General features: G+C 39.5%; 1 protein-coding gene across 1 annotated transcript in view; it reads right to left on the minus strand.

Moving 5' to 3' along the window:
• RSF1 (remodeling and spacing factor 1) overlaps positions 1-23,802 on the minus strand; it is a 174,097-nt gene that overhangs the window by 87,004 nt on the left and 63,291 nt on the right. Inside the window, exon 3 of the mRNA XM_017893539.1 lies at positions 5,570-5,662. Coding sequence (XP_017749028.1) covers positions 5,570-5,662 — 93 coding nt within the window. The remainder of the gene's footprint in view (positions 1-5,569; positions 5,663-23,802) is intronic.

A 23,802-nucleotide genomic window follows, 5' to 3' on the forward strand; every position in this document is an offset into this window, starting at 1 on the left:
ATGTATTTAGAATTTTTAGTGGTGAAAACATTTAAAATCTAGCCCCTTAGCAATTTTCAAATATACTTTATATTGTTATCATCTACACTCACCATGTTGTACAACTGATCTCCTGAACTAATTCCTCCTGTCTGACTTTTTGTAGCTTGGGCCAATATCTCCCCAGTCTACCCCTCACCTCCCTAATCCCTGGTAATCACCACTCTACTCTGATTCTATGAGTCTGACTCTTAGATTCCACATTAAGTAATATCATGGGGTATTTCTTTCAGTGCCTGGCTTATTTTACTTAACATAATGTCCTCCAGGTTCAACCTTATTGTGATTAATGCTGCAGTGAACACGGGAGTGCAGACACCACTTCAAGAAACAAATTCTACTTCCTTTGGATATATATCCAGTATTACGATGCTGAATTATATGGTAGTTCTATTTCAAATTTTTTGAGGAACCCCCATGCTATTTTCCATAATGGCCAAACTAATTTACATTCTCACAATCAGCACACAAGGGCTCCCTTTTCTTTCTTGAGACAGAGTCTCATTCTATCATCAGGCTGGAGTGCAGGGGCGTGATCTCGGCTCACTGCAACCTCTGCCTCCTAGGTTCAAGCGATACTGCTGCCTCAGCCTCCCGAGTAGCTGGGACTACAGGGGTGCGCCACCATGCCCAGCTAATTTTTGTATTTTTAGTAGGGACAGAGTTTCATCATGTTGGCCAGGATGGTCTTGATCTCTTAACCTCGTGATCTGCCCGCCCCAGCCTCCCAAAGTGCTGGGATTACAAGCATGAGCCACCGTGCCTGGCCTCAAAGGTTCCCTTTTCTGTACATCTTTACCAAACTTGTTATCTCTTGTCTTTTTGATAATAGCCATCTAAACAAGCACGAAGTGATATTCCATTGTGGTTCTAAAATGCATTTGCCTGATAATTAGTGATACTGAGCATTTATTCATATATCTGTTGGCCATTTCCTACGTCTTTTTCTGAGAAATGTCTATTGAAGTCCTTTGCCCATTTTAAAATCAGATTGTTTTCTTGCTGTTGTTTGAGTTCTTTATATGGTTTGAATATTGAACTCTTCTAGTAGTTTTATACTTTCGGGTCTTATATTTAAGTCTTTAATCCACTAAGATAATTTCTGTGTATGGTGTAAGATAATGGTCTAATTTCATTCTCCTGCATGTGGATGACCAGTTTTCCCAGCACCATTTATTGAATAGACTGTCCTTTGCCCAGTGTGTAATCTTGACACCACTGTCAAAAAGCGACTGACCATCAACACGGGAGTTTGTTTCTGGGCTTTCTGTCCTGTTCCAAAGGTCGGTGTATCTGCTTTTTACCAGTACCATGTTGTTTGATTACTACAACTTAGTAGATTCTGAGATCAGGTAGCATGATACCTCCAGTTTTGTTCTTTTGGCTCAAGACTGCTTTGGTTATTCAGGTTCCTGTGGTTCCATATGAATTTTAGGGTTGTGTTTTATTTCTGTGAACAATGCCACTGGAATTTGATAGGGATTGCAATGAATCTGTAGGTCATTTTGGGCAGTATGGACATCTTAACAAGATTAATTCTTCTAATCCATGAACGCAGGACATCTTTTCATTTGTCTTTTTTTTGAGACAGAGTCTCGCTCTGTTGCCCAGGTTAGGGTGCAGTGGCGCGATCTCAGCTCACTGCAAGCTCCACCTCCTGGGTTCATGCCATTCTCCTGCCTCAGCCTCCCAAGTAGCTGGGACTACAGGCGCCTGCCACCACACCCGGCTAATTTTTTTGCATTTTTAGTACAGACGAGGTTTCACGGTGTTAGCCAGGATGGTCTTGATCTCCTGACCTCGTGATCCGCCCGCCTCGGCCTCCCCAAGTGCTGGGATTACAGGCATGAGCCACTGTGCCCAGCCTCATTTGTATTTTCTTTCATTAATGTTTTGTAGTTTTCAGTACAGAGATCTTAAAACTCTTTGGTCAAATTTACTCCTAAATATTTTATTTTTTGATACTATTGTAATGAACTGGTTTTTATAATTTCTTTTTTGGATAGTCTGTGATTTGTAAGTAGAAACACTTCTGATTTTTGCATATTGATTTTATATCTTGAAATTTTACTGAATTCATTTATTAGTTCTAATAGTCTGTTGGTTGAGCCTTCAGGCTTTTTTACACATAAAATCATGTCATCTGCAAACAGTGACAATTTAACTTCTTCCTTTCCAATTCCGATGACTTATTTCTTTTTGTACCTAATTGTTCTGGCTAGGACTTCCAGTACTATGTTGAATATAAGTGGCAAGTGGGTGTCCTTGCCTAGCTCCTGATGTTAAAGGAAAAGCTTTCAGTTTTTCACAGTTGGGTACCATGTAAGCTGTGAGGTTGTCTTATATGGCCTTTATTGCACTGATACATATTCTTTTCATACCTAATTTGTTGTGAGTTTTTATCATGAAAGCAAAGTTGAATTTTCTCAAATGTTTTTTCTGCATATATTCATATGATCATATAATATTTGTCCTTCATTCTCTTAATGTGGAGCATCACAACTTTAGTTAATTAATTAATTAATTTTTTTGAGACAGAGTCTTCTCTGTCACTCAGGCTAGAGTGCAGTGGTGCGATCTCAGCTCACTGCAACCTCTGCCTCTCGAGCTCAAGCGATTCTCCTGCCTCAGCCTTCCTAATAGTTGGAATTACAGGTATGCACCACCATGCCCAGCTGATTTTTGTACTTTTAGTAGAGATGGGGTTTCACTATGTTGTCCAGGCTGGTCCTGAACTCCTGACCTCTAGTGATCCATCTGCCTCAGCCTCCCAAAGTACTGGGATTACAGGCGTGAGCCACCCCCACCTGGCTTATTTATTTTTTAAAGACAGTCTCACTCTGTTACCCAGGCTGAAGTGCAGTGGCACGATCACAGCTTCAGGAATCCTCTGCCTCAACCTCCCCAGTAGCTAGGACTACAGGTACACACCACCACACCCAGCTAGCCAGCTTTTTAAAATATTTTGCAGAGAAGTGGTGTCGCTGTGTTGTCCAGGTTGGTGTTGAACTCCTGGGCTCAAGTGATTCTCCTGCCTCAGCTTTCCAAAGTGCTGGGATTACAGGTGTGAGCCACTGTACCTGGCCATGTATCACATTTATTGATTTGCATATGATGAACAATCCTTGCATTCCGGGATAAATCCCACTTGATCATGGTGAATGATCCCATTTACGTGCTGTTAAATTTGGTTGCTAGTATTTTGTTAAGGATTTTTGCATCTATGTTCATCGGGAATAGTTCTTTTCTTATGGTGTTTGTGTCCAGCTTTGGGATCAGTATAATGCTGGCCTTGTAAAATTAGTCTGGAAGTATTTTCTCCTCTTCAGTTTTTTAGAAGACATTGAGAAGGACTAGCATTAGTTATTCTTTAAATGTCTGGTAGAATTCAGCTGTGAAGCCTTCATACCCTGGGCTTTTCTCTGATGGGACATTTTTGACTGCTGGTTCAATTTTCTTACTTGTTATTGGTCTGTTCAGATTTTCTATTTCTTTGTAATTCAGTCTTGGTAAGATGCATGCTTCTAGTATTTATCCATTTCTTTCTATATAATCCAAACAATTGTTCATAGTTGTTTCTTTGATCCTTTGTATTTCTGTGGTATTAGTTATAACGTCTCTACTTTAATTTCTGATTTAAGTCTTCTCTCTTTCTTAGCCTAGCTAAGCGTTGTCAGTTTTGTTTATCTTCTCAAAAACCAACTCTTAAGTTTTGTTTATCTTTTCTACCATTTTTTTTAGTCTCTATTTCATTTAATTTTACTCATATCTTGGTTATTTTCTTCCTTCTACTAAGTTTGGGTTTAGTTTGTTCTTCCAGTTTCTTGCAGTGTAAAATCAGGTTGTTACTTGAGATTTCTTCTTTTTTAATGTGGCCATTGATTGCTATAAATTTCCCTCTTAGATTTGCTTTTGCTGCATTTTGTAAGTTCTGGCATGTTGAGTTTCCATTTTCATTTCTCTCAAGAGTTTTAAAATTTCCTTTGGATTTTTTTTTTTTTAACATGCTGGCTATTTTCAGGATACATGGTATAAAACTTTCTATAATCTTTCTTCCAGTTTTAGGTGAACATTATTCTTCAAAGGACTATCTGTTTTGAAAGCCTGAGACATATGCAGTTTTCAAGGAAGGTAGATTTTCACTGATAGCTGGCTCTGGAGAATTCTCTTAAAAAAAAGATATTCACATACTAGACTGGAAGAACTAACTAATTTTTGGTTATATATTTCGTATATGATTAGGGTATAAGTCAGATTTCTTCCTGGGTATCGCTGCCTAGGCAGACAACACATTAAGTTACTTCCTATTACAGCCCTTATGCCTTTGCCTATGTCAGCTATCCCAATGGTCTCTAAACATTTTTGATCAAGCATCCTTACTACTAAAAAAATTTGTAACACATCCTGAAAAGTTATATGTGTGTATTATATCCACTTTCTTATGTATTTACATAATACACTAACATATATATATGCACTAATATACAATATATGTAATACTAAAGTATTACATACATTTCAGCAGCATCCCCCTAACCTAGAGGTCAGTATGGATACTAAAGTATTACAAACATTATAGGAATGCACAAAAAGGTATTTCAAAATTGGGATTAATAAAAGTTATGAGTATAATTTCTATAACTTTGACTAGCAAGGAATCACCCTAATTACCCCCTTGGGACCACAAGCTGGTCTAGAGACAGATGAACCTGCATGATTATACACTCTGAAATCTGAGTTTACTATGATGTTTGGTTTTCTAAGGTATCTTTTTGATCTTGAAGACTTCTGTGTAGGCACCAACAGCAATCAACATCTAACAGCAAAATAACACCTACTCTATAGACTTATCTATCTCCAAAATAATAATATGTATACTGACATTATATTTTAAGGTTCATCATAAAATCTTGAGGTCTTTTGAACAAAGAAGCCCACTTACAAAATACTATAAATTTTAGAAGTAGCAAAAACTTCATTCATGTTTTCACAAAGAATATTTTTCCCCTCTATTATGCTGGCCACTTTGCTACTAATTAGGGCCAACGATAGGAAGTGGGCAGGAAAAGAAAGGAAAATTCAAATTTGTAAAAAAGCCTACTTTGAGATGACCCATTGAAATCAAGTTGGTTTGGTTATGTGAGGGTTGTATTAAGTACAAAATGACATGCTCCCAGTCATCCAGAAAATAGCATCAAATTGCTAATTTAGTAAATCAGTAGAAAATTATCCACAGTTTATAGTATATAGTAATGATTGTGAAGGTTGAAAACAATGAATAAAACTAATTTGGACCAATTGCTTGCCCATGTTATTACTGTCCTTACAAGAAGAGATAATTAAACCCAGATATATGTATGCATTAAAAAAAAAAACAGCACTTTAAAGAATAGATTGTTTGTCACCAAAAAATAGACTCCTCTTCTGCTAATAATAAAAATGTCTACTTTTAATTTATTTTCCAATTTAACCAGAAGTCAAAAATTAAATTTTAAATTAAAATGACTGTAACAAATAATAAATTTATTACCTTTAAGAGTGCTAGTTTGCATTCAACACTCATTTCAAGATAGCCCTTCTTCTCCATCTCCCATGCCCAGGTACTGTTAAACTCTTGGCATATCTGTCAGATAAAGTTAACATCTTAATACATGAAGGCAATTTTTGTTTTATTTATATTGGTAGGCTTGTACAATTATGCTATCTGTTCTTGTTAATACATGTTTATAAAGAAAAGAGGTTTACACCAAACAGTCCAATCCAACTGCACCCTAAAATGCATACTACTTAAAATGATAAAAAGTATTTACTATTGTTTGAAAACCAAATTTAGGGTAAGAAGGGATCTCTGTAGCTCTCTTCTCTGCTATCAAGAACTTCATACATACTTTCTAGACACATTTCCCACATGAGAGTAATTATTTGATTCCATCTCTCCAAATGGCTGGAAGTTCCTTTAGGGCGATGACAAAAATTTATTCATCTTTATGCCTAGGACAGAATTAGTTCAAAAAACATGCCAAATTGTATACATACTTTTAACCACGCCTCTCTCGAACTCATTATTCTACTATATAGGAGTAAAGCTAAAATTCCATTCTTGGCATATGAAAACTTATGTAACTTGGCTTTAAGATAAATGTCTAGGCTTCTCTTTCTACACAAGCATTTCAGGCAAACCAGAGCCACTGTAACAGACCAAAGAAGATCTGAATAACCACTGCACTTCAAAGCCAGTGCAAGAAACTTTTTCTCATTTTAGCAGCATCCCCCTAACCTAGAGGTCGGAGGAAGCCAGTAAGGGAAGTTAACACACAGTGAAATGCAAATGGGTTCTATGAAATGCAAACAGGTTCTATGACCTCTGTGAGTTAGTTTTTTCAGCAATAAAACCAGAACAGTAATAATATTATCTTAAAGGCCATTAAGTAGGCATAAAATGATAAAAAATGCCAGCAATTTCACATATTTCTTGTAATTCAAGGAGCAAAGAGCATAATGAGGGCCAAAGGAGAAGAACCAACACAAGGCAAGAGATTAACCTGGAGTACAGGGAATGAGGTAGACAGGAGAAAAACAAGCTGGCTCTCTCAGGTGGGTTATCCTTTTCCTAGCCTGCACTAGTGTCATCTCTTTTCATCGATTTGTGTAATAAAATAATAGATTAGTATTAATATAGAAAAAGAATACAAAACAAGCAGTATGGCCAGGAACAATATAATAGAGGATCTTTTTTTTTTGAGATAGGTCTCACTCTGTCACCCAGGGTAGACTACAGTGGCACAATCACATATCACTGCAACCCTGACCTCTCTAGGCTCAGGTGATCCTCCTACCTCAGCCTTCCAAGGAGCTGGGGTTACAGTCATGTGCCACCACGCCTGGGTGATTTTTGTATTTTTTGTAGAGACAGGGTTTCTCCATGTTGCCCAGATGGACAATGGACAGTCTTAAAAGACTCACAGGAAGCATAAGTTTCCCATTCTCTAGAATATATTACTTCCTCTGGCTGACAGTGTTATGTTTATAGAGAGAAAAAAAAAAGATATACAGAAAAAGGGAAAAATAGAAATATTACACGAGGAAGACCCTAAAGTGATTACATCAAAAGCTAAAATGTCAGAATCTGAATAGACACTTTACCACAATGAGAAAGATAATAATAAATGTTGGTGAGGATATGGAAAATTTGAATGCTCACAGGTTGTTAGTGAGAATGTAAAATGGTACAGTTGCCTGGGAAAACAGCTTGGCAGTTTCTAAAATGTTAATATTTAGCTACCATATGACTTAGCCATTATACTCCTATTTACACAAGACAGAGGAAAACATACATCCACACAAAAACTTGTATACAAATGTTCCTAGCAGTATTATTCACAACTGCCAAAAGGTGGAAGCAACCCAAATGTCCACTAACAGGTGAACGGATAAACTGTGGTACATCACACAATGGAATTTTATATAGCCATAAAAAGAAATGAGGTAATGATATACTATAGCATGGATGAGGCTTGAAAACATCTTAAGTGAAAGAAACCAGACACAAAAGGCCACATATTGCATGATTCCATGTATATGAAATGTCTAAAATAGTCAAATCCATATAGGTAAAAGTAGATTAGCAGTTCCCAGTAGATAGGGGAAGGAAGGAATGGGAAGTGACTGCTGATGGGTAGGCAGTTTCTTTTCAGAGTAATAAAAGTGTTCTCAAATTAAGATAATTATGATGGTTGTACATTCCCTGTAAATACACTAATAAACACTAAATTGTTTATTTTTAAAGGGTAAATTTTCTGGTATGTGAATATCTCAAATTTAAAAAAAAGAAAGACAATCAACAATGCAGAGTCCGGCTATGACCTGAATGAAGCATTTATTGAGTGCTTGGTTGACTACCAGGCCCCTAGAAGAAGATAACATCGGCTGACTATCCCAGAGGCTAATGCCAAGTATGGGAAGCTCATCCTTAGTATCTGAGAGGTGAAAAATGACATAGCTCCAAAGTTTGGCCAACAAACCAGATACGGAAGCACAGCCAATGGCTCACGGTGTCACAAATTCCAAAAACAACAACTACTGATTAGCATCTATGTGTAAAAGGGGAGGATAAAAAAAGAGAAATGGATATAAAGATGATAAAAATCCTTTGCCCCCATACTGCTTAACTTAAATTTACTGACCTTTATTTATAGCATTTAGGGTACAATACATTTGTTTTGCAGATTTCAAAGATAAATTTACTACTCATTTTGTATTTCTGAGACGGAGTCTCACTGTCGCCCAGACTGGAGTGCAGTGGTGCGATCTCGGCTCATTGCAACCTCCGCCTCCCAGGTTCAAGCGATTCTCCTGCCTCATCCTCCCGAGCAGCTGGGACTACAGGCGCCCGCCACCATGCCTGGCTAATTTTTGTATTTTTTATAGAGACGGGGTTTCACCATATTGGCCAGGATGGTCTCGAACTCCTGACCTTGTGATCCACCTGGCTTGGCCTCCCAAAGTGCTGGGATTACAGGCGTGAGCCACACGCCCAGCCCATTTTGTATTTCTTTAAGGGCAATTCAGACATACTGCTGTGCCATTTGATGTTAAAAAAAAAAAAAAAAAAAATCCACTAATTAGCTATGCACAAAACAGCCATAACCTACTGTTACCACAAAATGAACACTGCAAATAAAACTTGCAAATAAAAAGATTATTCAAAAAGACATCTAAATAATTCTTAGGCAAAACTATTTAATCTACACCCGGGATAAACAGACTTTTTCTCAGGGCCAAAACAAGAAATAATTTAGGCACTGTGGGCCATAGGGTCTCTCTTGAATCTATTCAAATCTACTATCATGGTGCAAAATCAGCCACAGAATATACATAAATGAATAGCATGGCTGTATTCCCGTAACACTTTGTTTATGGATAATGAAATTTGAATTTAATTTTTACATGTCACCAAATATTATTCTTCGAGTTTCTCTCCCAATTATCTAAATATGTAAAAACGATGCTTAGCTTTTTGAGACAGGTACCAGGCAGGATGTGGCTCATGAGCTATAATCTGCCTAGGCAGCCAGAAATTAGCTGTGTCTATCAGAGACTGTCTGTAACGGTGAATTCTTGGGTACTGGAAGCAACCAGATCCTAATTACATTGGTAATTCATATTAATTCCCCATGCTCCAACTTGATTCTGACCAAGAAGCCTTATAATTATAATTTGGTTTTACATGCAATTTCTCTTGAGGGAGGGAATGTTCTAATATCTAAAACATGAACAATTTGACATAAAATTCATACCTATTATCACCATAAATCATTATTCTATAATACTTGTTCTGTTTGATTCTCTATAAATCTAGCTGACAGGTCAGGTCCTATTGCATTCTCCTGCATGGTGCTTGAGGAACAACCGTTCTCCTGATATAACACCAGAATCAATGTTTGGTGCCTTCAAGGGTGAGAGTCAAATATGTGGCCAGGGAGGCATCCTGGCCACCAGTCTACTGCCATTCCAATACCCCCTGCATCTTTTCCTCCTAACCTCTACATACAGGTAAACAAAGCGGAGGATGAGGATGGAAAATGTTGGGTGGGAGCTTTTTTAAAGGTTCCATATCAGCTCAATATATATAGGAAAGGTGACTTCACATGCCTACAGAGCAAATATATAGACTTTATCTCAGTGGGATCATTAACTGATTTATCTTGGATTTATATAAACAATCAAAGTACCAATAATTCTTTCGGATAACTCATAAGAAATTTAAAAAGAGATTCTAAGAGCCTAAGGTCTCATCCCTGGGGGGAGCTAGCCCTCGTTAAGTTCCAGTCTGGAAAACCCAAGGCTCTCAAAGGAATTTACTTCTGATTCCAGCCAACATCTGACTGAAGACAGGTCCCAGACCTTCCCTTCCCATGTATTAAACAAACAAATTTAAAATTGTAAATCCTTCTTCTGTCCCCTCGAGATGCATATGTATCTCCTAAGACTCAGAATATCTTTCTGAAGGACCTGAAGGCCCTTCCTTTGAAATGTAACCAACAGACAGGGCCTTAGTCTACCAGTCTCTGTGAGAGGGTAGACGCCTAATTTCCATTAATGCTAGTTAGAAGACAAAAATGACATAATCATAGAAAGTCAACAATGCTCTTAGCTGCTTTTTAAATTTTTCACTTCCATAACTTGACTAAAGCTCCCCCATTCCTCCCACTCCTCTCCCTATTCCTTCTTTCTCCCTTATAAACACCCAGTCACCTCTGCACAAATTCGAACACAACACAGCTCCTTCCTGTACTGCGATAGTTACTAAGTAAAATCTGTCTTTATCAGCTTTAACTAGTGTCAAGCTTTATCTTTGACAAGGGGAATCCTTGGAGATCATTTAGATCCAAATCCTTATTTTACAATTGAGAAACATAAAGTTGATAGAGATTCACTTAACCAGTAATTCCACAAATATTACTATGTGCAGACTAAATGGCAGTAACTAGTCTAGGAGCTCAGATACCGTGGTGAAAAAGACAACCCATTGAAACTGATACAGGAGATAGAAATTATTTAGGCAGATAGTGAGGGCAAAAGAGTCCTCAGCAGAACTTCCCTTCTAACAAATAGCAGCCCAAGAAGTTATTTATTTTTCTAACAAAAAACAGCCTGAAAAAATCGAGCTGCAAACATAAATATGGAAGCTGAAAGCTTGCACGGGGGAATGCTGGCAGCTGTGCCAATAGAAAAGGGCTACCCGGGGGCCAGGCATGTCCACCATGGAAACTCCATCTTCCCTTTTTCATTAGCACGTGCACAGTAAGAAAGAAATGGGGAACATGGCACAGCTCAGGCTGAAAACTCGCCTGCATAATAAAAGACTAAGGTGGGGGATGCCAGAGATTCGCTCCTATGCGAATGGCACACCTGTTCTTAACTGTTTTTTCATGCCCTATGTAGATCAGACACCACCTCCCCACCATTTCATCTATAAAACCTCCTGCATGTCACGGTAGATTGGCAACCCATTTTTCTGGGACCCCTCTCTGTGGCTGAGAGCTATTCTCTCTTTTGCCTATTAAACTTCCACTCTTAACCTCACTCTCTGTGTATCTGAGTCCTTGATGTCCCTGGCTGTGAAACAATAAACCTTGGATGTTACCCCAGATGAGGTCGCAAACTGTCAGAGGCATCTGAACCAGAGCAGCTTCATGTTGAATAGGAGCTGAGTAAAATAAGACTGAGACCTACTGGGCTGCATTCCCAGGAGGTTAAAGCATTCTAAGTCACAGGATGAGACAGGAGGTCGGCACATGATAAAGGTCATAAAGACTTTGCTGATAAAACAGTAAAGAAGCTGCCCAAACCCCCCAAAATCACAAGATGGCCACGAGAATGACCTATTTGTCCTTACTGCTACACTCCCCCTGGACCAAAACAGTCTACAAAAGAGATGGCAACACCAGAAAGTTACCCTATATGGTCTAAAAATGGGAGGCATGAATAATCCATCCCTTGTTTAGCATATAATCAAGAAATAACCATAAAAACGGGCAAGCAACAGCCCTCAGGGTTGCTCTGCCTATGGAGCAGGCATTCTTTTATTCCTTTACTTTCTTAATAAACTTGCTTTCATTTTACCTTATGGATTTGCCTCGAATTCTTTCTTGTGTGAACTCCAAGAACACTCTCTCTTGGGGTCTGGATTGGGACCTCTTTCTGGTAACAAAATCGCCTTTGCAAAAATTATACTAGTGAGAACATTATGGCAATGGGGGAGATCTGATCTAGCCAACTCCCATCTTACCTTTAATCTGCCCTTAATTATTCCTGGGCTTAAATTTTGGGAGACATTTAGTTTACAATTTAAATGACAAAGGCCCTTCCCCAAAACTCAACTGCCTTTGTAAAGCTAATGAGACACCACTAGGCTAGGAGGACAGAGGAGCCTGAACTAACTAAGGTGTGCAAACTTGTCCAACGCGTGGCCCACACCAGGATGGTTTTAAATGCGGCCCAATACAAATTTGTAAACTTTTTTAAAACATGAGAGTTTTTTTGTTTTTTTAAAGCATATCAGCTATCATTCATGTTAGTGTATTTTACGTGTGCCCCAAGGTAACTCCTCCTTCTTCCAATGTGGCCCAGAGAAGCCAAAAGACTGGACTCTCCCGGTACAGGTAAAGGACTGCCAGCCATTATTCAGAAGGTAAAAAAAGACATGTAACTTCTCCAATTATTCCTGCAGATAACATCACTATTGTACAACCTAAGATTGGCCTTTTGAGAGGTCTTTCCAGGTTTGTTGCATGTCTAATGACCAGTGGCTCCACCTGGACCTGCCAACCTGTGGCCCCACCCAGCAACGACCAAGTATGCAGGAAGACCATTTCTCTTGCACCTCCAACCAATAAGCAGTAAGCACCCATTGCCTAGCCACCCCGCCCCTTCCCCTAAACTGTGTTTGAAAAACCCTAGCCCCCAAATGCTAGAGGAGACTAATTTGAATAATAATTATGATTCTGGTCTTCCCTTTAGCTGGTTCTATCTTGGTAAAACTCTTCCACTACTGCAATTCCCCTGCTCTGCGTGGACAACGGGCATTCGGTGGTTCTACTATCATGATGGAGGTTATATCCTATGAGGCAGTCAAACAGGAAAACTAGTAAGAAAATATCAAGCACTAAAAATGATATGCTGAAAATAAAAAAAAAAGTAATGTGATACAGAAAGTCTGAGTACTACTTTGGGCACTTACTGAAGACCTCATTAAAAAGTTGACATTTGGCCGGGCGCGGTGGCTCAAGCCTGTAATCCCAGCACTTTGGGAGGCCGAGACGGGCGGATCACGAGGTCAGGAGATTGAGACCATCCTGGCTAACACGGTGAAACCCCGTCTCTACTAAAAAAATACAAAAAACTAGCCGGGCGAGGTGGTGGGCGCCTGTAGTCCCAGCTACTCGGGAGGCTGAGGCAGGAGAATGGCATAAACCCGGGAGGCGGAGCTTGCAGTGAGCTGAGATCCGGCCACTGCGCTCCAGCCTGGGCGACAGAGCGAGACTCCGTCTCAAAAAAAAAACAAAAAAAAAGTTGACATTTGAGACTGGAGTAGGTGACTCATGCCTGTAATCCCGGCACTTTGGGAGGCCGAGGTAGGAGCATCACTTGAACCCAGGAGTTTGAGACCAGCCTGGGTAATGTAGGGAGACTCTGTGTCTACTAAAACTTTTAAAAATTAGGGCTTGGTGTGTGGTGATTCAGTCCTGTAATCCCAGCACACTGAGAGACCAAGGCAGGAGGATCGCTTGAGTCCAGGAGTTTGAGACCAGCCTGGGCAACATGGCAAAACCCTGTCTCTACAAAAAATGAAAAAGAATTAGCCAGGCATGGTGATGCATGCCTGTAGTCCCAGTTAAGTTTGTGGGGTTGGGGTGACGGGGCGGGGCTGAGGCAGAAGCCAGGGAGATGGTGGTTGCAATGAGCTGAGATCACACCACAGCATTCCAGTCTAGGCGACAGTGAGACTCTGTGCCAAAAAAAAAAAAAAAAAAAAACCCATAAAAAACAAAACTAAAACTAACAAAATCAGCAGGCATGGTGGCTCATGTGTGTAGTCCCAGCCTGGTATGGCAGTACACACCTATAATCCTAGCTACTAGGGAGGCTGAGGTGGGAGGACTGCTTAAGCCCAGGAAGTCAAGGTTGCAGTGACCCGAGATCTTGCCACTGCACTCCAGCCTGGGTGAGACAGTGAGACCCTGTCTCAAAAAAGAAAAAAGACCAGTGTAAATTAACCAGACCAAGGAGGCAAGTGGCAAAAGACAGGGCAAAATAGATAACCAAAGGCCAAATTATGTAGGTCAGGGTAAGGAATTAAGATTCTATTTCAAATATCATGGGATACCACTAAAGGATTTTAAATAAGGGGAAAATAGTATGATCTGAATTACGCTTCATTTGAAATCATGGCTGCTGTGTAGAAAATGGATTGCAGAGGGGCAAGAAGGGGAAACTAAGAAACCAACCTGAAGGCCAATGGTGGCATGCATTATGAGGGTAGTGGCGATCAGAGAGAAGTAAGCTGTGATTTGGAGGTAGAATTATCAGGACAGCTGATGGAACAGATGTGGAGGATAAGTGGAAAGAAAAATCAAGGGTAACCCCTGGATTTATCAAGGTTCCCTGGCTTGAACAAACAGGAAAAATGCTTTTAACTAAGGTATTAAAACTGGGAGAAGGAAGTTAATGCGAGATTTGTTTGTACGTAAAGATAATGGTATGTATCAGACATCTAAAAAGTGTGTTGCTGAAAGTCATTCAGAGATCTTCTGACTGGGTCACACTGTCTTTACTCAAATCTTTCAAATCTGAATCAAGATTTTTTTTTTTTGAGATGGAGTCTTGCTCTGTTGCCCAGGCTGGAGTGCCATGGTGTGATCTCAGCTCACTGCAACCTCTGCCCCCCGGGTTCAAGCAATTCTTCTGCCTCAGCTTCCCGAGTAGCTGGGACTACAGGTACGCGCCACCACACCCGGCTAATTTTTGTATTTTTAGTAGAGACAGGGTTTCACCATACTGGCCAGGCTGGTCTCAAACTCCTGACCTCGTGATCTGCCTGCCTTGGCCTCCCAAAGTGCTGGGATTACAGGTGTGAAGAAGAATTTAATAGCTGAGTTCTGGAAAGTGAAGAGCTGCATCTTACTCATATTCATATCCCTTGACAAAGTTTGAGACAAAGAGCAAGTACAAAACAAACATGATGAGTATTCGGAAGACACACAAAGGTACTGTTTTTATCTTAATTTAAAAAAATTATCTTAACTAGCAATAATTTCTTTAGGTAACACAACACATCCTAAAGAAACTTTTCAGGCCAAGCGTGATGGCTCACACCTGTAATCCCAGCACTTTGGGAGTGCGAAGTTGGGCAGATCACCTGAGGTTGGGGGTTTGAGACGAGCCTGACCAACACAGAGAAACCCTGTCTCTGCTAACAATACAAAATTAGCCGGGCGTGGTGGCACATGCCTGTAATCCCCAGCTACTAGGGAGGCTGAGGCAGGAGAGTCGCTTGAATCCAGGAGGCAGAGGTTGCAGTGAGCTGAGATCACACCACTGCACTCCAGCTTGGACAATAAGAACAAAACTCTGTCTCAAAACAAAACAAAAAGAAACTTTTCAATTTTTACTAGAATAATAACATTTTTTGCATATTTACTATGTGCCAAATACTATTCTAAATACTTTAAAATATTAACTCGGTAAATTCTCATAACGACCTTTTCAGTAATTCCACAAACATTTACTATGTGTAGACTATATGGCCGGAACTAGTCAAACGCTTGGATACCATGGTGAAGAAGACAATTTGTCATCATGGAGGCACTAAAATGGGTAAACTAGTAAGAAAATATCAAGCAGTGAAAATGCTACACTGAAAAGAAAATAGTAACATGATAAAATTCTCTAACAACCCTTAGATTGAAAGTAATGTTAACCTCAGGAGGAAAGTAGGGCAAAGTGGATATGTACTTTACTCAAAGAATGAGAGAAACAGGAATTGCAATAATCATTCTGGAGGACTCAAGCATTTATGGAACAGTGCTACGAGACATACCCCGTTTTAAATACTGGAAGGGCAAAGATGGATTAAAAGTCTCTGCTCCAAGAATTTCAGAATCCAGAGAGGAAGAGACAACTCGTAAACAAACAATTATCCGGGGAGAAGTAGTCAGTGAGTTATCTACAAAGTGAGTAACTGACATAGGTATAAAGTACTGTGAAAACAGAGAGGAAACACTAACTCAAGCCAAGGGATGAAGGGAGACCAAGGAAACTTTTCTTCAGGTGGTAACATCTGTGCTAGGACCAGAAGGATGATTGAGGTTTAAATGGATAAGGAGGTACAGCTCATTTCAGAAAGAAAAAAAACTGTTTTTTTTAAGGGGAGATGTGAATGATTATGGCATGTTCTGTCAAGGTAGAGTTGAATACAGTTCCTTATGCTAGAGCCCTAGCATAAAGGCTAGCATAGAGCCCTGGCATAAACGTTTCTGGGATTGGCAATGGACAGAGACAAGACCATGAAGGAAGACAGTGAGCAGGTCTATGAACGTGGGTCATGCCTAGTAAATATGGAGACCCAACGAGGCTCTGGAGGTACTAATAGGAAACAGTCCCGGGGCCAAGTGCGGTGGCTCACACCTGTAATCCCAGCACTTTGGGAGGCCAAGGCAGGTGGATCACGAGGTTAGGATATCGAGACCATCCTGGCCAACATGGTGAAACCCCATCTCTACTAAAAATACAAAAATTGGCTGGGCGAGGTGGTGCATGCCTGTAATCCCAGCTACTTGGGAGGCTGAGGCAGGAGAATCACTTGAACCCGGGAAGTGAAGGGTTGCAGTGAGCCAAGACTGTGCCACTGCACTCCAACCTGGTAACAGAGCGAAAGTCCGTCTCAGAAAAAAAAAAAGAAAATAGTCCTGTTGGCACTGCAGGACAGATAGGAACACAGATTCTGATGTCAAGAGAACAACTAAAGCCTGTTGTAATAATTCAAAGGAAAGGTAACAAAGCTTGAGCTACACTGTGGCAGAGGATATTCAAGAGAAGTCAGATTCAGGCTGAGCGTGGTGACTCATGCTTGTAATCCTAGCACTCTGGGAGGCTAGGAGATCACTTGAGTTCAGGAGTTCAAGATCAGCCTGGGCAACATAGTGAGACACTGTCTCTAAAATAAATAAATTTTAAAAATTAGCCAGGTGTGGTAGCGTGAGTCTGTAGTTCCAGCTACTGGGGAGGCTGAAGTAAGTGGAATGATCACTGAGCCCAGGGGATCAAGGCTGCAGTGAGCTGTGACTGCGCCACTGCACTCTAGACTGGGCAACAGAGGGAGATCCAGTATTTAAAAAAAAAAAAAAAAAGAAGGTAGATTCAGATTGTGCAAATATCTTAAAAGCAGTAACAAGTTTACATCGTTTTACCACTCACAAAAGAAGTTTCACAGATTCCATTTTTAAGTGGATGTCCAGCAAAACCACAAGATTTCTGAAAAAAGTCCAATTCATCTTTCTTTTATATTATACATAAGATTTCTTTTCAATGCAACATCCATCCATCTGTTGAGGAACACAGGTTGTTTCTACCTTCTAGCTACAGTGAATAATGCTGCAATAAACACTGGCATACAAAGATCTGTTTGAGTCCCTGCTTTGGAGTAATTATATATGTAGGAGTGGAACTGCTAGGTCATATGGCAATTCTGATGAGCTTTATGAGGAACTGCCAAACTCCTTTCCATAGCAGCTGTACCATATTACATTCTCACAAGGAATTTAGGAGAGTTCTAATTTCTCCACAAAATCACCACACTTACTTTAAAAAAAAAAAAATAGCCATCCTCTTAGGTGTAAAGTGGTATCTTACAGTTTTGAATCACATTTCCCCAAGGACAAATGATGATGAACTTCTTCTCATGTGCTTTTTGATCTTTGTGTATCTTCTTTGAAGAAATGTCTATTCTAAATTTTGCCAATTGGGTTGTCTTTATGTTGTTGAGTTTTAGGAGCTCCTTATATGTATTTCAAACATTAAATGCTTATCAGTTATATGATTTGCAATATGTGCAATTTGCAATATAATTTCTTCCATTCTGCAGGCTGTCTTTTTACTTTCTTCGTAATGTCCTTTGATGTACAAATGTTTTAAAATTTGACAAAGTCTAACTAATCTATTTTTTATGTTGTTGCTCAGTCTTCTGGTTTTCTATATAAGAATCCATTGCCAGATCCAAGGTCATGAAGATTTCCCTTTATTTTTTTCTAAGAGTTTCATAGATTTAGCCCTTATATTTAGGTTGTTGATCCACTTTCAGTTAATTTTTCTATAAGATATGAAATAGTGTATCCATTGTATTTTGCAAGTTGTCATAGTTCAACAAAAAAGTAGTTTATACTATAGGCAACAGTCAAAAGATATTTTAAAAATACCACCAACCAGGTGCAGTGGATCACATCTGTAATCCCAACACTTTGGGAGGCCAAGGCAGGAGGATCACTTGAGCCCAGGAGTTTGAGACCAGACTGGGCAAACGTGGCGAGATGCCATCTCTATGAAAAATAAAAAATATTAGCTTGGCATTGTGGCACTTGCCTGTGGTCCTAGCTACTCAAGTGCCTGGGGCAGAAGAATCACTTGAGCCCAGCAATTAGAGATTATAGTGAGCTATGATTATACCACTGCACTCCACTTTGGGTGACAAGAGTGAAACCCTATCTCTAAAATAAATACATAAACAAAATACAAATAAAATACCACAATAAAACTCAATAAATCTTCTATATAGCATTCTTCCATCATATTCAGCTCAGTCGAAAATCAAGAAAAGTATGTCATTAATATAGCAATACTTTACAATGCATTCCTAAAACTTTTTATAGTCATGAAATTTTAAGAAAAGATTTTTTTTCACTTCCACATTTATCTGCTTAGTGAAAGCAATGATAAACAACTTTAAAATGCTATTTTTATGTAACTTCTTTCAAAACACACTGACATTATACTTACAGGCATTCTTTACTAAGCAAGTTCTGTGACTATGAAGGAACAGTACCTTCTCTATTTTTTTGAGATGGAGTCTCACTTTGTCACCCAGGCTGGAGTGCAGTGGTGCGATCTCAGCTCACTGCAACCTCTGCCTCCCGGGTTCAAGCGATTCTCCTGCCTCACCCTCTTGAGTAGCTAGGATTACAGGCACCCGCCACCACGCCCAGCTAATTTCTGTATTTTTAGTAGAGACAGGGTTTCACCATGTTGGCCAGGCTGGTCTTGAACTCCCGATCTCTGGTGATCTGCCTGGCTTGGCCTCCCAAAGTGCTGGGATTACAGGCATGAGCCACCACACTCAGCTGGAACAGTATATAATTGATATTTTATAACTAATACAAATCTTGCACACTTGAAAAAAAATTCAAGAGCACTCTTGCCACAGGAGGTTTCTCAGATATTAAGGTATTTAGTGAATGCGTCTCTACGGGAAAAATATTTAGGCATTTTAGTATTACAAAACATTCATTGGACCATCTGAAGTCACATAGCAGTTCAGTAGAAAACTAGAGAAAATGCAACCTAACATTTCTACATCCACAAGTATAAATAATTTGACCCAAGTTCACACCAATTTCCAAAGGAATGCCAGCCATAGAGGAGAAAAAAACTTTTCTAAAATTACTCTCCTGTTGCTTTGGTAATTTATTATTAATATTTAAAGAATATTTGCTGGGTTCCAACTATTTGAAAGACACTATGCAGAGACTATACCTTCATGAAAAAACTTACACACCTAGTAATTAGCATTGTTCAGGTAAATGCTTTCCCCAATACAAATCCAATGTCCTTTCTGCAATACCACCTGCAATTCAGTTATGAGAATAAATCCTGGTTGCTCATACATTAGCATAGAGTAAATGGTATTCTCTAAGGAACATTTTACAAAGTTAAATGCTTCATATAACTTTGTAAAAGTTATATGAAGATGCTAAGGCAGGGTGCAGTGGCTCACGCCTGACCATCCTAGCCAACACGGTGAAATCCCGTCTGTCTACTAAAAATACAAAAATTAGCTGGGCGTGGTGGCATGTGCCTGTAATCCCAACTACTCAAGAGGCTGAGGCAGGAGAATCACTTAAATCCGGGAGGCAGAGGTTGTAGCGAGCCGAGATTGAGCCACTGCACTCCAGCCTGGTGAAAAAGCAAGACTCCGTCTCAAAAAGAAAAAAAAGAAAAAGAAAATCCTTTGCAATATATAAAGCATTAAGCATTCATGCCCTGCTATCAGACAAACCCGTGTCCAATCCTTGCTTTACCATCTGGTGTCTATGTGACCTTGGGAGTAATTTACCATTCTATGGTCCAGATTGTGGTGAGAATTAAATGGTGATGCATGTAAAAAAAAAAAAAAAAAAAAAACAAGCATAGCACTGAGTTTATAATAAGCTGTCAAATATTATCTATTATCATTATTATTAAAAAGTTACAAAGAAACTGGAAACCTCATAAATTGCTATGAGTACAACATAAATTGCTATGGTACAGCCGCTATGGAAAACAGTTTGGCAGTTCCTTAAAAAGTTAAACACAGAATTACCATATGACCCAACAATTCTACTCCTAGTTATACACAGGAGAGAAATGAAAATACATGTTCACAGAAAAACTTGTACACAAATGTCCATGGCAGCATTATTCCTAATAGACAACAAAGTAGGAAACAAGCATATGTCCCTCAACTGATGATGGATACATAAAAGATGCTATTATCCATATAATGGATTAGTATTTGGCAATAAAAAGGAATAATATGATACATGATACAATGTACATAAACCTGGAAATCATTATACTAAGTGAAAGAAAATAGGAAAGACCACATATTTTATGATTCCATTCATAAGAAATGTCCACAGTAGGCAAATCCATACAGATGGATACAGGGGAAAAGGTGGGGGTGTGATTGATACTGATTGATAATAAATACAAGGCTTCTTACTGAGATGTTAGAGAAGTTCTGGCCGGGCGCGGTGGCTCAAGTCTGTAATCCCAGCACTTTGGGAGGCCGAGACGGGGCGATCACGAGGTCAGGAGATCGAGACCATTCCTGGCGTAACATGGGGAAACCCGCGTCTCTACTAAAAAATACAAAAAACTAGCCGGGCAAGATGCGCGGCGCCTGTAGTCCCAGGTTACTCGGGAGGCTGAGGAGGAGAATGGCATAACCTGGACAGAGCTTGCAGGAGCTGAGATCCGGCCCCACTGCACTCCAGCGCTGGGCGGCAGAGCGAGACCCGTCTCAAAAAAAAAAAAAAAAAAAAAAAAAAGAGACAGAAAGTTTTGGAATTAGTGCTTATGTTTGCACAACATGAGTGAATACACTAAAAACCAATGAAGTGTACACTTTAAAATGGTGAATTTTATGTTACATGAATTACATCTCAAAAAATAAAAACACAAAATACTAACAATGTAAATAATAATTAAGAGTATTAATCTTAATTTACTTTTGAGAAATACAACAGTAAAGGAACATCCAGTTCTTGTCAAAATATAACCAAATAAACAAATGACAAAAAGCGGCCTTCATGATGACAATGGGTCTTTCTGAAATTGCTGTTTAGATCAAGGGCATCTATTGCCAAATGTATTCATTTTCAAGGGATTTCTAAACCTAATACTAGGTACTTTACTTTCAAGGTACAAATGAATATGGTCATTTCCTGTTGAGGGGTAGAAAAACACCCCAGAAAAGACACATTAGGTTATTTTCTTTCTTTCTTTTTTCTTTTCTTTTTTTTTTTGAAACGGAGTCTCACTCTATCACCGGAGTGGAGTGCAGTGCTATGATCTTGGCTCACTGCAACCTCCATCTCCTCAGTTCAAGCGATTCTCCTGCCTCAGCCTCCTGAGTAGCTGGGATTACAGGTGTGCGCCACCATGCCCAGCTAATTTTTTCTATTTTTAGTAGAGATGGAGTTTCATCATGTTGGCCAGGATGGTCTCAATCTCCTGACCTTGTGATCCACCTGCCTTGGCCTCCCAAAGTGCTGGGATTACAGGCGTGAGCTACCGTGCCCGGCCACATTAGGTTATTTTCTACTTAATGACATAATCTTTCAAGTATTGAGCCCCCCAAAATACTTTCTGTGTATTCTAAGACTCATATTTGCTTTCATTTTTTAACATTTCTTTGAAACACTTACTATATTTGATGTTACAGTATTTTTTTAAAAAACAACTCCTATTTACTTAGAAATTATTCTGAGGCTAAAAGAAATCAAGTGCGATTTCTTTTAAGGGATAACTTATGAAAAATTGGTTATCCCACTAGTTTTAAAGGTCTTCACATGGTTGTCTTCAGGAAAGAGGCAGGGCAGATGGAAGTAGAGGTGTGGGTACTAAATTTGTGAAGGCATGTGAAGGCAAATTGTTATTTAGTATAGTGGTATTCATTATCCATGGTCAAGGTGTCTGAAATTGCTCATCAATCAATCATTAACAACCACAGAAAACAGGGGAATTTCATGGAAGCGTAAGGGAAGCATAAGGGTTCACTGGCAGAGAAATTTCTTTATGACTTGCCAAGTAAAAGGAATGTGAAGAATAAGGCCAAGGCCCATCCAACTAAGCAAGAGTTAACAGGTCCTAGCAGAACTGCTAGTTTAAATTTCCATTCAATGATTTTTTTTTTTTTTTTTTTGAGACAGGGCCTCACTCTGTCGCCCAGGTTGGAGTGCAGTGGCACAATCTTGGCTCACTGCAGCCTCGACCTCCTGGGCTAGCTGAGGCAATCCTTTCACCTCAGCCTCTCGCATAGCTGGGACTACAGACTTGCACCACCATATCCAGCTATTTTTTGTATTATTTTCTTTCTTTTTTTTTTTTTTGTAGAGACGGGGTTTTGCCATGTTGCCCAGGCTGGTCTTGAATTCCTGAGCTTAAGCAATCTACCTGCCTCAGCCTCCCAAAGTGCTAGGATTACACATGTGAGTCACTGTGCCTGGCTGGGTTTCTTTATTTTTAGAAGGGTAATTGCATTCTTTATTTTTAGAAGGTAAAAGTAAAAAATCATCTGCCTAGATTTTTGAGTTCCTGTCTACTATGGATGAATGTATGTTAGCAAACGCAAGATACAGCACAATAACAAATGAATGCCCTTGGTTAAGCTCAGTTCCTAGACACCTCTCTCTCTCTCTCTCTATCAATTATCAAAAGTTGTTGATTTTACCTTCCAAATAGCTCTTACATCCACCCCCTCCTTTCCATCCCTAGTGCCAAAACCCTAATTCAGGTCTCCTTATTGCTCAGTTGGATTATCACAGTAACCTCCTGAACACATGATTGTTAGGCCTCCACTCACTGTCATTTTCTCTAGGTACTTTCTATTACAGTAGGGCTAAGCTACTGGTTATTTCCTAACAAAATTTCTGCTCATTCTATAGGTCTTAGTTCAGCTGTCTTCGGGAATTACTAACAGGAGTTGACAAATACATGCCAATGCTGACTGATTTATGTAATAATGTAGTCTGCTAAGTCTAGGGTTAGCAGGAAAGGCTTACGTTGGTAACGTCTGCTATGAGCGAAGCAACAAGGCCTAGCAGATGTCAGATATTTGCTCTGGACTTAAACATATTTTTATATTAATTATATTCCATTTACTTCAAAAGGAAAAGAAACAGCTTTCAGTAACACATATGTACAATGATGCCACAAGGAGAAAGATGAGAGAGCCGTAAGACCCATGTAACAGGGAAGGTAAAAATTCCATCAGAAAACTAGCTAATGATTATAACTAAGAAATAAATATAACAAAGTTAAGCTTACTGGCAGTCAAGGGAAAGAAAACTAAAACTGTCTCAGTGATTAATTGATCCATCTAATACTGATGCATAAAAGATTAAAAGAGGCCGGGGGTGGTGGCTCACGTCTGTAATCCCAGCACTTCGGGAGGCCGAAGCAGGCGGATCACCTGAGGTCGGGAGTTCAAGACCAGCCTGACCAACATGGAGAAACCCCGTCTCTACTAAATATACAAAATTAGCCAGGCATGGTGGCGCATGCCTGTAATCCCAGCTACTTGGGAGGCTGAGGCAGCGGAATCGCTTGAACCTGGGAGGCGGGGGTTGCGGTGAGCTGAGATCGCACCATTGCACTCCAGCCTGGGCAAAAGCAGCGAAACTCCATCTCAAAAAAAAAAAAAAAAAAAAAAAAAATAAAAAAAAGCCC

Source organism: Rhinopithecus bieti, unplaced genomic scaffold, assembly GCF_001698545.2.
Source record: "Rhinopithecus bieti isolate Rb0 unplaced genomic scaffold, ASM169854v2 scaffold_23868, whole genome shotgun sequence".
NCBI lineage: Eukaryota > Metazoa > Chordata > Mammalia > Primates > Cercopithecidae > Rhinopithecus > Rhinopithecus bieti.